The sequence below is a fragment of the Anser cygnoides genome, chromosome 6 (genome assembly GCF_040182565.1).
Source record: "Anser cygnoides isolate HZ-2024a breed goose chromosome 6, Taihu_goose_T2T_genome, whole genome shotgun sequence".
NCBI lineage: Eukaryota > Metazoa > Chordata > Aves > Anseriformes > Anatidae > Anser > Anser cygnoides.
In genome coordinates, this window is record NC_089878.1 from 8564905 (window position 1) to 8577881 (window position 12977).

The window sequence follows — 12977 nt, forward strand, 5'->3', positions numbered from 1 at the left end:
GCTGAAAAACAAATTTGACCTTTTATGCCTGTTCCTTCCCCAGAGTTGGCTTGCTGCTAAAGTCGCCAGCTCTATGTTTTAGGAACAGATCAATGTCTCATTGACTGTAGAAGTATGAGACTGTGCTAACATTGCATAATGTATTCCAGGCAGGACTGACGTCTGTCTGCCCAGGAATTAATTTTAACTATCGCTTATCCTATATGGGCAGTCTTTTGAAATTGAAGTAAGTAAAAGCCCAGGAAGAGTACATCTGCTTTTCTTCTTTTAGGCACAAAGACCCTTGTTGTACATGGACAGAATGAGTGCGACATCCCAACTCAGTTACCAGTCCATGAGGACACACAGTTTGAGGCCCTTCTGAAGGTTGGATTGAGTTTTTGAACTGAACAAACTGCTCAGTAGTACGTTTACCTGACATACCTGTATGCCAGCAATACATTCTGCCTGATCTTCCTGGTTCAATGTCAGGGGAGACACCTTGTTGTGACAGGCAATTCTGTCTTCATATTAAGAGATCTTGGTTGCAAGAAAACAGAATCCCATATTAAAGGGTAATAGAAATGCCCTCACCTTATAGTCAGCCAAAGCCCCACAAATGCAAGTACATTTGAATACACTGCAGCTTGTTGGGCATTTGCTGTATATTATGCCTTGGATAAATACATAAATCACTGAAATGTTTGGTTTTATCAACACTAAACAGAATGATCAGGATTAGAAAGAGCAGAAATGATGACTCATTAGCCACGATGAATGATATGTTGGGATTCAGGAGTTGTGAGGTCATTTCCCTTTTGGTCAAACATTCCTGGATGACTTTATGTGAACTACATAAGAAACAGACTTATAAAAGACACAGGTTTGTCCAACATTGTTTTGATGGGAAACATGCACCTCAGTGCTTTGAAAGGTCTGAACTGTAATGTCTCTGTACATCCCCAACCTCTAAAACTTGATAAATATGTAGTATAGAAATGGAAGCTGCAATACCCATATGGGTCATATGGCCAGGCAAATACATGCAATATGAAGACATCAAAATAAGTAACATTGGTCTTCAGGACTGTGAAACCAGCATGCCTTGATTGTCACAAACATATTAATGTACTTCATGATTAAAAAGAAATTAAGAATTAATGCCAAAAGAGTGAGAGCCTAGCAGGTTTATGCCTTTATACATTATTAGCTGGATATTCATCTTTTGGATATTGAGGTCTTTCTACAAGATAACTAATAAGTAATAGGATGTTTCTCTTACTTCCCCTTCAGGAGTGTTTGGAGTTTTTTAACATACCTGAAACACAGTCTTCTCATTACTTTTTAATGGATAAGCGATGGAATCTTATTCATTACAACAAGGTAAGGCAAAGGTCAGGTACTGATTACTTTGTCCTTTCCATCTCATCCCTTTTTAAACATCAGGGTTATCTACAGGAGAACAGGCATCCCATAAGCAGAATTCAGTCCTGCGGGCACCACATGTCTGGTATTTAGTTGTGTGGTGAAAGATGGGAGTTTGTCAGAACAGGGGAGAGGCAGAAGTGGAGTCCCTTGGCTCTTAAATTATTAATGTCTAGCTTTCTCAGAAAAGCTTCACATAATGTTTCACAGTGTCTGGAAGGCCCTGCCCAAAAGTTTCTGAAAAGACTAAAGAGCCTCTTACTTAGTTCTAACTAGTGATGTTGTTACAATTTGCATTTGTTTAAAATTCACTTTATTGTTTCCTTTCCTGGCAGACCTACGTCCGTGACATTTATCCTTTCCGGAGGTCAGTTTCTCCCCAGCTCAACCTGGTACAGATGCATCCTGAAAAGGGTCAAGAGCTCATTCAGAAGCAGGTATCTTGCTGTCACTGAACACCTCTGCCCAGAAACAAATCATGTAAATAAACCTTCCTTTCCCTTTAAAGACCTCCACTCACGCTGCATGCGGATAGAGAGCTCTACTGGAGAAGGAGCATTTGGCACAAAATCTGTCTCAGAAAGACACTGTCCTGCCCATCTTCCAGCCTCATGACCTGATAATCTGTCTGATCCTGCTAATGTTCTGCAGCTTCCGGGAGCGCTCTCATAGGAACTAAACCCTACCTAAAATGTCAGGGCAGTGCTTTTAATGTGCTTCAGACCCCTGAGGGTGTCATTTCCTTAGACAGTAAGACAACAATATTGAATTCACTCCATCTGTAGGAAGCTGCATACTTTGGTTTCCACAAAAGCAAAACTTGTCACAGTAGCACAGGGAAAAGTAGGGAAGAAAGTTGCTCTAGCTATATCTGCAAAGGACGATACTAACCAGGAAATAAAAAGGAAGGGGAATGTGGTTAAACTTTTAACGTTTGGTATTAATAGTTTTATTATGCTAGCCAAAAACCAGACATGATGTTGACCATTGTCTAAGACTTTGCAGAGAGCAGGTGCAACTGTATGGCTTTCAGTTTGGAGTTGGTTTGCCTCTGATCACCTTGGGGTTTACACAGGCAGTTTCCACTGATCTACAAAAGACCACACAGCACAGTTGCAAAACATTTGACAGCCATTCAGGGTCCTCTACAAGGCTGAAATAGAAAGTGGTGTTAAAACTTCTTTATGAAAACAATCCATCTTTGCTGAGTGGGGCTAAAACCCACCAGTCATTGCAAATTCTAGAAGAAGGGCACAGCACTTGCTTTCTGAGTTTCAGCAGGTTCCTCTGGGGCTTGAGTGCAATCTCTTTACCATCAGAGAAAGCTGTGGAAGCTAACCTAGAAAAGAGTACATACTTTGTAAAGAGCTTTTTGACCAGACTGATACTGATCCTTGTCTCTTTTTCTCTTCCAGGTGTTCACCCGCAAACTAGAAGAGGTGGGGCGGGTGTTGTTCCTCATATCGCTGACCCAGAAAATCCCCACTGCCCACAAGCAGTCACACGTATCAATGCTTCAGGAGGACCTGCTCCGTTTGCCTTCATTTCCCCGAAGTGCCATTGATGCTGAGTTCTCACTCTTCAGTGATCCCCAAGGTACGGCCTTTTAATGAATTTCTCTGCTGGTTGTATAGGGCCCAGAAGGTTTATGTGAGGAACTTCATTTGCCTTAGAAACACACAGGCCTGTGGCATCACTGAAGGCTGATAAATCTCTTCCTAGGGAAAATGATACATAGCTGATGGTTTGTAAGCATAACAGCAGAAAAAGTTTTGCTATGTTAGGCATCTCTAGACAAAGTTACTTTCTTTGGACCCAGATGAGAATATAATTATGTATTAAAATTATGCATGAGGCTACAGCTGGAATACTGTGTCCAGTTCTGGACTCACCAGAACACAGGAGCACAGGAGTTTTTGACAAACCAGAGTAGGTTTAGGGAAGGGCCGCTGTGGTGGTTAGTGAGCCAGGGCACTTGTCATATGAGGAGAGGTCATACGAGGACCTGGACTTCTTCAGTTTGAAGAAGAGAAGGCTTGGACATGAGGCAGGGCACCTCATGGCAGACTTCCAGTAAAGCAGCATTGTGGTGAGAACAGCCAGGCTCTTCTCAGAAATGTGCAGCAAAAGGACAAGAGGCAGCAAACACAAATTGCGTCCAAGGAAATCACAGTTGGACAAAAAAAAAAATCTTTACATTACAGTCAGAAACAGAGAGGCAGTGCAGTCTTCATCCACAGAGATTTGTAAAAGTCGGTCAATCAAGGGCTCGAGCCACCTAATTAGCTTTAAAGTTCACCTTGCCTGAGTCAGGGACCTATGGTTGTCTCATCTAGCTTGAATTTTTCTGTAACTGTCATGGGAGTATTTGCACTGATTTCTCTGAACTCAAGAACTCCAGTTGCCAGCTTGTTCCACACGAGCATCCTGCCATCGGGTCAGTGTTTTCAAATCTGGACATATGAAACAGTTCAGAGAAAGTTCATAAGACCCCACTATGCATAACCGTACATTAAAAGAGGAGCACAAAATGTACTTTGTGGAAGCATCAGCCTCTAAACGAAGATTGGGCATACTCTGTAGCAGGAATATAGAAACAGCTCTCTTTTTAGGCACTTTGCTCTGAAATTCAAGTAGAGTTTCCAGGCTGACTTGAGAATTAAACAGGCCACTGCTGCAGAGTGGTAAACATTGGCCAGTTCTGTAACAGGCCCTAAAGACACTTGCTTTCAGAAGCGTTATTGGAGCTATGCATCAATGTCCTGTAATGTGTGGGACACCTGAAGGATAAAAATTCAGCATAAATCCATGCATCCATCCAGGTTGTGTGAGACAGATGATGAATGCCTGCTTATATGTACAAGCTCAAATTTGCTTTCACTTTTTAAGAAGAGAATTTCCAATTAGGGGAGCAGATTTGCCGTGTGATATTCATCAGTCTTAGTCTTCATGTGTTTTGTTTTTAATCATGGTTGGCTCAAGCCCTGTAGGCACTTGCAGAAGTGCAGGATGGGTGCGATCACTTTGAAAAGGCAGAACTAAGGTCAATGTTTGTGGAAGGGTTCTCTGGAGAAGCCTTTAGCCTGTGGGAGTGTTGTGAGTCTGGCTGTTGTAGACAGAGATGACTGTTGTTGCCTCTTCTCCCCCACAGCTGGAAAAGAGCTCTTTGGTCTTGACACTCTTCAGAAAAGCTTGTGGATTAAGCTGCTGGAGGAGATGTTCCTTGGCATGCCTAGCGAGTTCCCCTGGGGGGATGAGATCATGCTGTTCTTGAACGTCTTCAACGGTGCCCTGATCCTGCACCCTGAAGACAGTGCCTTGTTGAGGCAGTACGCTGCCACAGTAATTAACACAGCCGTGCACTTTAACCACCTCTTCTCCCTCAGCGGGTACCAGTGGGTCCTCCCCAGCATGCTGCAGGTGAGCCATTTCCATGAACAATACAAGGGAAGACTGCAGAGCGGGCATTTTGTTATAGAACTGGGAGTTAATGGATAAACTTTATGCCTGACTGTAGCCATCTGATGAGTCCTGGTGAGGTTACAGGCTCTGGGGGTTCTGAGAAGACAAACATCAGATCAGGGTGGGAAGCCACAAATCAGCATTCCTGGGACTACATTCGCATATCTGCTTGAGTAAATGACTATGTTTTCTTCTCTTCTTTAAGTAAATAGATGTCTGTCTCCCTCACTCTTTACTTTCACACAGAAATATGAAGTTCTTGAAAATGTGCAGACTCTGGGTTTCCCTTGGTGTTTTTTTCCTCCAGGGATGGCTGAAATTTGGGGAATAGTTGAAATATCTAGAGAAGCTACTCGCTGACTTAAACTGAATTATATTAACTTCTTTAAGTACAATAAATATATTATCTGCAATTTAAATAGCAACAGAAAATTACACTAAGTGTTTTTAAAAAACTGTATGCATCTTTTCCATGTGAGTGATGGAAAACATTGCAAGCATTAGAGGTGGAGTTTCTTTTCACTTTGAGGTATATATATATACACACCCTTTTTCTGTTAATATTTGGGGAAAATTAGATACTGAAAATAAAGAAACATCAATATAGGTCTTCTATAGACAGTAAGACTTTCTGCAGGGCTCAAAGCATGTATCTAAATAGAGATTTAGTAAATAAATAAATTCTTGTGAGTGAAACAGGCCATTGAGTGACCTCAAAAGCAAGCTAAAGGCTTGTGATTGTACTAAAGACATACTACAAGACACACTTCAGGCTACTAAACCGCTGAAAAATGAGTACATCTCTGCAAAGGTCTCACACAGGAAAAATTTTTTAGAAACCTTCAAAGAGCCTTGTGCTATATTGTGAGTTTTGCACCACCATAAAATCTCAGCATTACCTGTTACCAGCAAATAGCAAGAAAATGCTAACCACCCCCGCCCCAAAGCTCCCAAAGACTTGTACCAGCAGAGATGTGCAGACAGGCAATTGATACAGACAAAAGATGGAAGCACAGTGAAGTTTTTCCTAGCAATGTTATACTGTTTACATAACTCTGAGAAACAAATCCCACATCTTTGGCAACATGTTTGCTGCATGGTTCAGTGGCCAGCTCTGAGGGAAATGCCACTCTACAAAACTTAAAATATCTTTAAAGTGGGTGGAAATGTCAGTGTGTTGGAGAATGGGCTAGAAGTTCAAATTATCTTGACAAACTGGAGATGCAGTCTGAAAAAAAGTGAAAAAAAAACAAACATGATGTTGATGAGGTTGGGCAAATGTAGGTTCTTGATTAAGAATAATCAGCCACATAAACATGTAATGGAAAATTGCTGATTCAGTAACACTTCTGCAGGACAGAATATTGGAGTTGTTACAGCTCTGAAACTAAATATTTTCTGTTGAAGGACAAAAAAAGAAAAAGAAAATGTCACATACCATTCTGGGGTGACTATACAGAATTGTATCTTGTGAAAGACGCATGGAATAATTCTGCTACTGCAATCAGCAGCACTCCTGACTTGGAGTCAGGCTGTAGTTGATTCAGTCTGGGATCAGGAGATGACATGCCCTTCCATTGGAGTAGTACTTCCATGTCATTTTATATCTGCTCAGGTTTATGCTGACTATGAAAGCAACCCACAGTTACGCCAAGCGATAGAGTTTGCTTGCCGCCAGTTCTACGTTCTGCATCGCAAGCCTTTCATTCTGCAACTGTTCGCAAGTGTGGCCCCTCTCCTGGAGTTCCCTGTGAGTAAAAGCATTCCCTAGGCTTGGTGTGGGGAAGCCTGTGTATGCAGACAGCCCCCCTCAGAGATCACAAAAAGAAAACAGCTGGAGCATCAGCACAGTTCAGACTGAACACATGCTTGCTGCACTTGGTGCTACACAGAACCATTTCCTGAACTTATTTCTTCACACTTGTGTTCATCAGTTGATTGAGCGGGGCACTGAGTTGATGAGCCGCTGGTATCCAGGCTAGTAAATGTAGTTTCTCTTTAAGTTTCTGTGTATAAATAGGTTATAAAAGGACAATAATGATTTGTAACTCTTCATATAGAAATCATTTCTTAGAATCCAGCAGTAAGAACAGAAAACTTAGTGCCAAGTTTTAGTACGTGTGAACTATAAAACTGGATTAGCCATGTTTTGAAGTCTTCACTAATCTCTTTTTAACATTTTAGTGAGTTAAAATTAATTAATGGAATTTTAATTTAAAGTGGGAGTGCCAAACCTAACTGCACTTACACTGCAAGCACACACATCCTTCTTCACAGATCTGATTTTTGGGGGGAGTAAAGCTGTGTGCCGTTTTCAGATTATGCTTCCATTATAACATCAGTCTATTGAATCAAGATTTAAAAAAAAAAAAAGGGAGGGTGGGGGGAGTGAGGAAGGGTTGCCAACTCCTTGAGGTTCCCAGGATGCACACAGGTCCTCAGAAAATCAACCACAAATGTGTGTCATTGAAACAGGATGCTACGAACAATGGAACCTGCAAAGGAGTGTCAGCTCAGTGCCTGTTTGACCTGCTGCAGTCTTTAGAGGGAGATACGCCAGACATTTTGGACATCTTAGAGCTGGTGAAAGCAGAAAAGCCTCTCAAGTCATTAGGTAACAGCAAGTCATCCTTTATTCAGTAATTCTGGTTTGTTATTTATTGATTAAACATGTATTTCATGCAGTAAGATTTGTTCAGGGTCTTTTTCTTCTCCCACAACGTAGTAATATCTGTTTCTTATGCCTCATGAATCCTTTAAGGTTGACTTTATTACCACCATCCACTGGATATTTTCTGCAGGAAGGGTATTATTAATTTATTTTATTCCAAAGCTCGTTTTTCTGCATTGAGCGTGCTAGTCTGAAACTAGCCCCTGGCATTTTGAATTTTGTCGTGTGTGGGTGAAGAATGAAGATGCCTAATAAATGTTATCATGCTGACAAGATCAGTGTCATCCTCTGCACTGTTCCATGTGGGCAGGAAACGAAAGCACCCTTTCCTGTGGGCAGACTATGACTAGTAAGTGATGGATGCCATTCAGACATTTGACCATGCTGAGTTCTAGGAGGGGAGCTGATTTATCACAAAGCAGAATATATACAGCTGTGTGATGTGCCCAGGACACTGTGTCTCTTGGTAGTTATCCATGCAATGCAGCATTTAAAAACTTGGCTGTTTTGTGATTTGCAGGGAAGTAATTTTGGCTGATTTCTATAAGTACCTTTGAGTTATTTTTCAAATTTGCACTTTCCAAGTGTATATTGACAGTGAGACCATAGATGAGTATGTTTGTGCCTGGTATTTTCCATATAAAATCAGAATTATCTAAAAATCTGACTTCCAAGTTCCATTTTTCAAAGTGACTTACGCACTTTGGGACCTTAGCTTTAACTTGAGCTCCTGTACACCAAAGTCACTTCTAAAAATGGGACTGTAACATTATTGCGAATATTACTCTTTGGGTACATTGTTTTTTTGGTACGTAAAATTTGTAGTCTGAGACTGAAAGGCTTTTGAAACTTTTTCTCAAATCACGATCAGAGTCACTTTTGTGCTGGAGGTCATCTGGCTGCCGGTATAGAAGGGGCTTAATTTTTAGAAATGTAACTATCTTATTCCATCAGTGGTGCATCAGTGTCATTTTCAGTTTGGTAGGAACACCTAGGAAAAAAAGAGGAAGCATAAAAATTGTGCTTAAGCTCACGTGTCCTTGTCATGTGTGAGCTTAAGATTTTGCTTGTGATGGGTGATGTTTGAAACAAGACTCCAGTAGCAGCTGTAGGCCTTATGCTCCGCAGTGGTTTGACCGGCTAAGAATTGTTTCTCACCTGCTGGGTTCTTGAATGTCAGGGTGCAAGTGGGAGTGCAGCACATGTTTCTGTTTTGTAGATTCATTTTTGTCAAAAATCAGGAGCCTATTGGGGATTGTTAACATGAGAAGCAAATAGTTGAAAATGGGGGAAAGAAAGGAGTGTGCTATCTTTTTTTCATATTCAATATGTTTGTGTACTACTTTTCTCATATTGTTTTACTCCCTCAGACTTCTGCTATGGGAATGAAGACTTGACCTTTTCGATCAGTGAAGCCATCAAGCTGTGTGTGACAGTGGTGGCCTATGCTCCTGAGTCATTCAGAAGGTGCTGGTCTGATTTTGTTTTCTTGGTTTGTAGAGACTCAAATGAGGCCTAAAAGTGGCACATGGCATCAGAAAGCAAGGCAGACAAATCAAGGCAGAGGATATAGAAATGCATTGTAAGTACTAGGATTCCCTGTGAGGCCATGTCTCAGGCTGCAACACTGAGCTGGATGGCAGCTTGAGCAGCAGTAATGTAGGCTGCACTTCCAGATGGGGATCACGGTGTGTTATTAAGGTTTCTGTTGTCAGAGAGGCAATGGATAGAGCACTGGAGGGCAGAAACAGGCAGCTGAAAAGAAAATGAAGATACAGAGAGAGAGAAAGTAAACTAGGAGTACAAAAAGGTTACGCTCCAAGAGGGAACCAGAGAAGAAAGAAGTCTCTGAAAGAGAAAATGAATGCCTGCAAGTAGATGACTTATTCAGAAGATATCTAAAAGTTCAGGCTGTTTCTATTATTGTTTCATGCATCAGCCAATTTTTTTTCCCTGAAGTCCCTCATACAAGAGTTTCTTTGGCCCATGGCTGCTTAACAAGTGAGAAGCAATGAAACCACAGGCCAGTGGGAGATCCAGGGGTTTTCAGATAGAAACTTAAGCCTCCATCTGATGTAAGTTTCAGGATTGACAGGATATAACAGACCAAGTTTTGGTTATTTTTCCAGCCTCCAAATGCTGATGGTCTTGGAAGCGCTGGTTCCCTGTTACTTGCAGAAACTGAAGCGGCAAACCTGTCAAGCGGAGACTGTGACAGCAGCTCGTGAGGAGATTGCTGCTATGGCTGCACTTGCCACCTCTTTGCAGGCCCTCTTGTACAGTGTCGAAGTTCTCACCAGGTAACTCACATCTTTCAAAGGTCTGAGCGTGTATTTGGTCATCAGTGTGGGGAAAAGGAGCTCACGGGAGCTCACAATATGCATGTTATTTTGGATAATGGTTGAGTTTTAGACATGTTAAAATGAGTGCTAGGTTTCACCAGCCCACAAGGAGGATTTCAGTGCACTTGTTATATTCAATCTCCAGTGTGTTACCTTCTCTTTGCCAGGCCTATGACAGCCCCGCAGATGAGTCGATGTGACCAAGGCCATAAAGGGACCACAACAGCTAACCACACCATGTCAGCAGGTGTGAACACCAGGTAAGTCAGTGGGTTTTTCTTTCTTTCTTGTTTTTCTGAACAGCTTTTTTTTGGGGGGGTAAGGTAATATCCCACTCCTCAGAGTGCAGAGTGCTTCCTCAGTTGTCTGAGGAAGTGCTCTAGGTACTGTGGGACAAAAAACAGTCAGATAAAAAGAGCACATAGCCAGGACTGAATCTCTGACAGTAACCAAAGTTCCCAATAGTATAAATTTTGGTTATGAAACCATAAATAGAAGACCAGGATATTAATCCTGAAGTATACTGACAAAGCAGCTATGCCCCTGAGTTTTCCGCTTTGCTTCTTTCCAAGTCCACCATCAAAGAGACCACTGGGCAGAAGCCAGTGGTTAGCAGAATAGTTATTATCAGTGTATAGCAGAAGGGTTGGATCCTTCTAGCCTCATTCTGAGACGCTGAGCAGCAGTAAGAGCTCAAACTGCATGTCACTTAAGACTCACAGAAATTAGCGCCTCCTCTAGTTTTCTTTTTATCATTTTCCTTTGCTTTTTTGAAAGATTATGCCTTACTGTGCTTAAAATCTCTGTGTTTGTGCTGACCTGGAGGAGGAATTTTCACCTAGCTGTTCTTCCAGAGCAGAGTGTTTTCCTGGAGTAGCAGTTCTTCCAGGGCAGAATATTCCTTCTTGAATTCTTTTGTCAGTAACAGCTGATACTAAGTCTGTGCATAGCATGGTACAGTAAAGTACCACGGGCTATATTGGACTGTAAATCAGTAATACCTTTCTGGCAAGACATGCCTTCCAAGTTGTTCCGTGTCTTCTTTCGTATTGAAGGGAGATAGAAATCCCCTTCTGCATTAATCATCAAAGGGCTATTGTATTACTTTATAAATGTGGAATGCACACATCTTGGTTGGTAACTCCTGGGATCAGTCTGTTACTCTTTAACAGACTGTTTCATCCAGGCTTGGAATCTCAACAGTGCATTCAGCACAGCTTTGCGCTTCAATCCAGGATCTGAGAAGCCTGGATCCAGGATCAGAGAAACCCCTTCATGCCCAAGCCTGAAATGGATATATGCTGTTTACTTCCATTGCAAAAATGCCCCATCTAAGAAAAATAAGATGTAATAGATAGTAGTTTGTCTGCTGATTTTAAAAAGCAGTTAATACATATCTGCTGAGAGGCAACATAGAGATTCCTGATGCTGTGTGACTTGAATATCTTGGCTTTCATTTCCAGATCTTTCTGATGATCAAGCAGTCAGTTTCTGATCCAAAATATTTTTGCACTGCTCCAGGTTTCCTGCCCTTATTTGTCCTGTTATTGCAACAGGCATATGTTGACAACAGCAGGAGCCTCATGATGGTGGAATGGTCACTGTTCCAGCCTTGGACATGTGATGCAGGGTTTGTTAATTCTTTCTCAACAAAAAGTAGCAAGAGAAAATGACAACAAAACAAAACTCTGATTTCCAGGAGGTGAGCTGTGGCTTCGTGAGAGAGGCCAAGCACTGGGGTGAAAATCAGTAAGAGAAATTGTTTGAAAGCCTGATTTTTTTCTTTCGTAACACGGGCAGTAACTATGACAATCTGTTTTTTGCTGCTAGTTGGGAGATAAAGGCTATTCATTGTGGTCACTAACTACATGTAGCCATTGTTCCAGTGATAAAAAGTACCATCCTGTCTGTGAAGAGTGTACCTCTGGGCTAGAACATTGTCACTCTCTCTCAGCAAGGCACAGTTACGGCATTCTTAAGTTGCTGTTTTAAAACTCCACTGTTTCTCTTTTCTCAGGTACCCAGAACAGGGAGCCAAACTACACTTTATCAGGTACAGTAAAATCTTCACCCAGTCTTCTCTGACATGTGATGAGCTGTCTGCTCATGGCTTGGACTGGCGTTCGCTTCATTGGGTTAGAAACTGGCTGGGTAGCTGGGCCCAAAGAGCCATGGTGAATGGAGTTAAATCCAGTTGGAGGCCGGTCACTAGTGGAGTCCCCCAGGGCTCAGTACTAGGGCCAGTTCTCTTTAATATCTGTATCGATGACCTGGATGAGGGGATCGAGTGCACCCTCAGTAAGTTTGCAGATGACACCAAGCTAAGTGCGTGTGTCGATCTGCTCGAGGGAAGGAAGGCTCTGCAGGAGGATCTGGATAGGCTGGAGCGATGGGCTGAGGTCAACTGCATGAAGTTCAACAAGGACAAGTGCCGGGTCCTGCACCTGGGGCGCAACAACCCCAAGCAGCGCTACAGGCTGGGAGATGAGTGGCTGGAAAGCTGCCTGGCGGAGAAGGACCTGGGAGTACTGGTTGATAGTCGGCTGAATATGAGCCAGCAGTGTGCTCAGGTGGCCAAGAAGGCCAACAGCATCCTGGCTTGTATAAGAAACAGGGTGGCCAGCAGGGCTAGGGAAGAGATCATCCCCCTGTACTCGGCTCTGGTGAGGCCGCACCTCGAGTACTGTGTTCAGTTTTGGGCCCCTCGCTACAAGAAGAAGGGGCAACGAAGCTGGTGAGGGGTCTGGGGAACAAGTCTTATGAGGAGCGGCTGAGGGAGCTGGGATTGTTCAGCCTGGAGAAGAGGAGGCTCAGGGGTGACCTTATCACACTCTACAGGTACCTTAAAGGAGGCTGTAGCGTGGTGGGGGTTGGTCTATTCTCCCACGTGCCTGGTGACAGGACAAGGGGGAATGGGCTAAAGTTGCGCTAGGTGAGGTTTAGGTTGGATGTTAGGAAGAACTTCTTTACTGAAAGGGTTGTTAGGCATTGGAATGGGCTGCCCAGGGAGGTGGTTGAGTCACCATCCCTGGAGGTCTTTAAAAGACGGTTAGATGTAGAGCTTAGTGATATGGTTTAGTGGAGGACTTGTTAGTGTT

At 42.7% G+C, this 12977-nt stretch overlaps 1 protein-coding gene across 15 annotated transcripts in view; it reads left to right on the forward strand.

Moving 5' to 3' along the window:
* Positions 1 to 12977, forward strand: part of UNC80 (unc-80 homolog, NALCN channel complex subunit) — a 137308-nt gene that overhangs the window by 93095 nt on the left and 31236 nt on the right. For all 15 annotated transcript variants that reach the window (XM_048058236.2, XM_048058232.2, XM_048058242.2 and 12 more), the window contains 11 exons: positions 272 to 366; positions 1273 to 1362; positions 1740 to 1841; positions 2820 to 3000; positions 4556 to 4824; positions 6482 to 6616; positions 7342 to 7480; positions 8908 to 9004; positions 9667 to 9837; positions 10047 to 10139; positions 11897 to 11932. In XM_048058236.2, the coding sequence (XP_047914193.2) occupies positions 272 to 366; positions 1273 to 1362; positions 1740 to 1841; positions 2820 to 3000; positions 4556 to 4824; positions 6482 to 6616; positions 7342 to 7480; positions 8908 to 9004; positions 9667 to 9837; positions 10047 to 10139; positions 11897 to 11932 (1408 nt within the window). The remainder of the gene's footprint in view (positions 1 to 271; positions 367 to 1272; positions 1363 to 1739; positions 1842 to 2819; positions 3001 to 4555; positions 4825 to 6481; positions 6617 to 7341; positions 7481 to 8907; positions 9005 to 9666; positions 9838 to 10046; positions 10140 to 11896; positions 11933 to 12977) is intronic.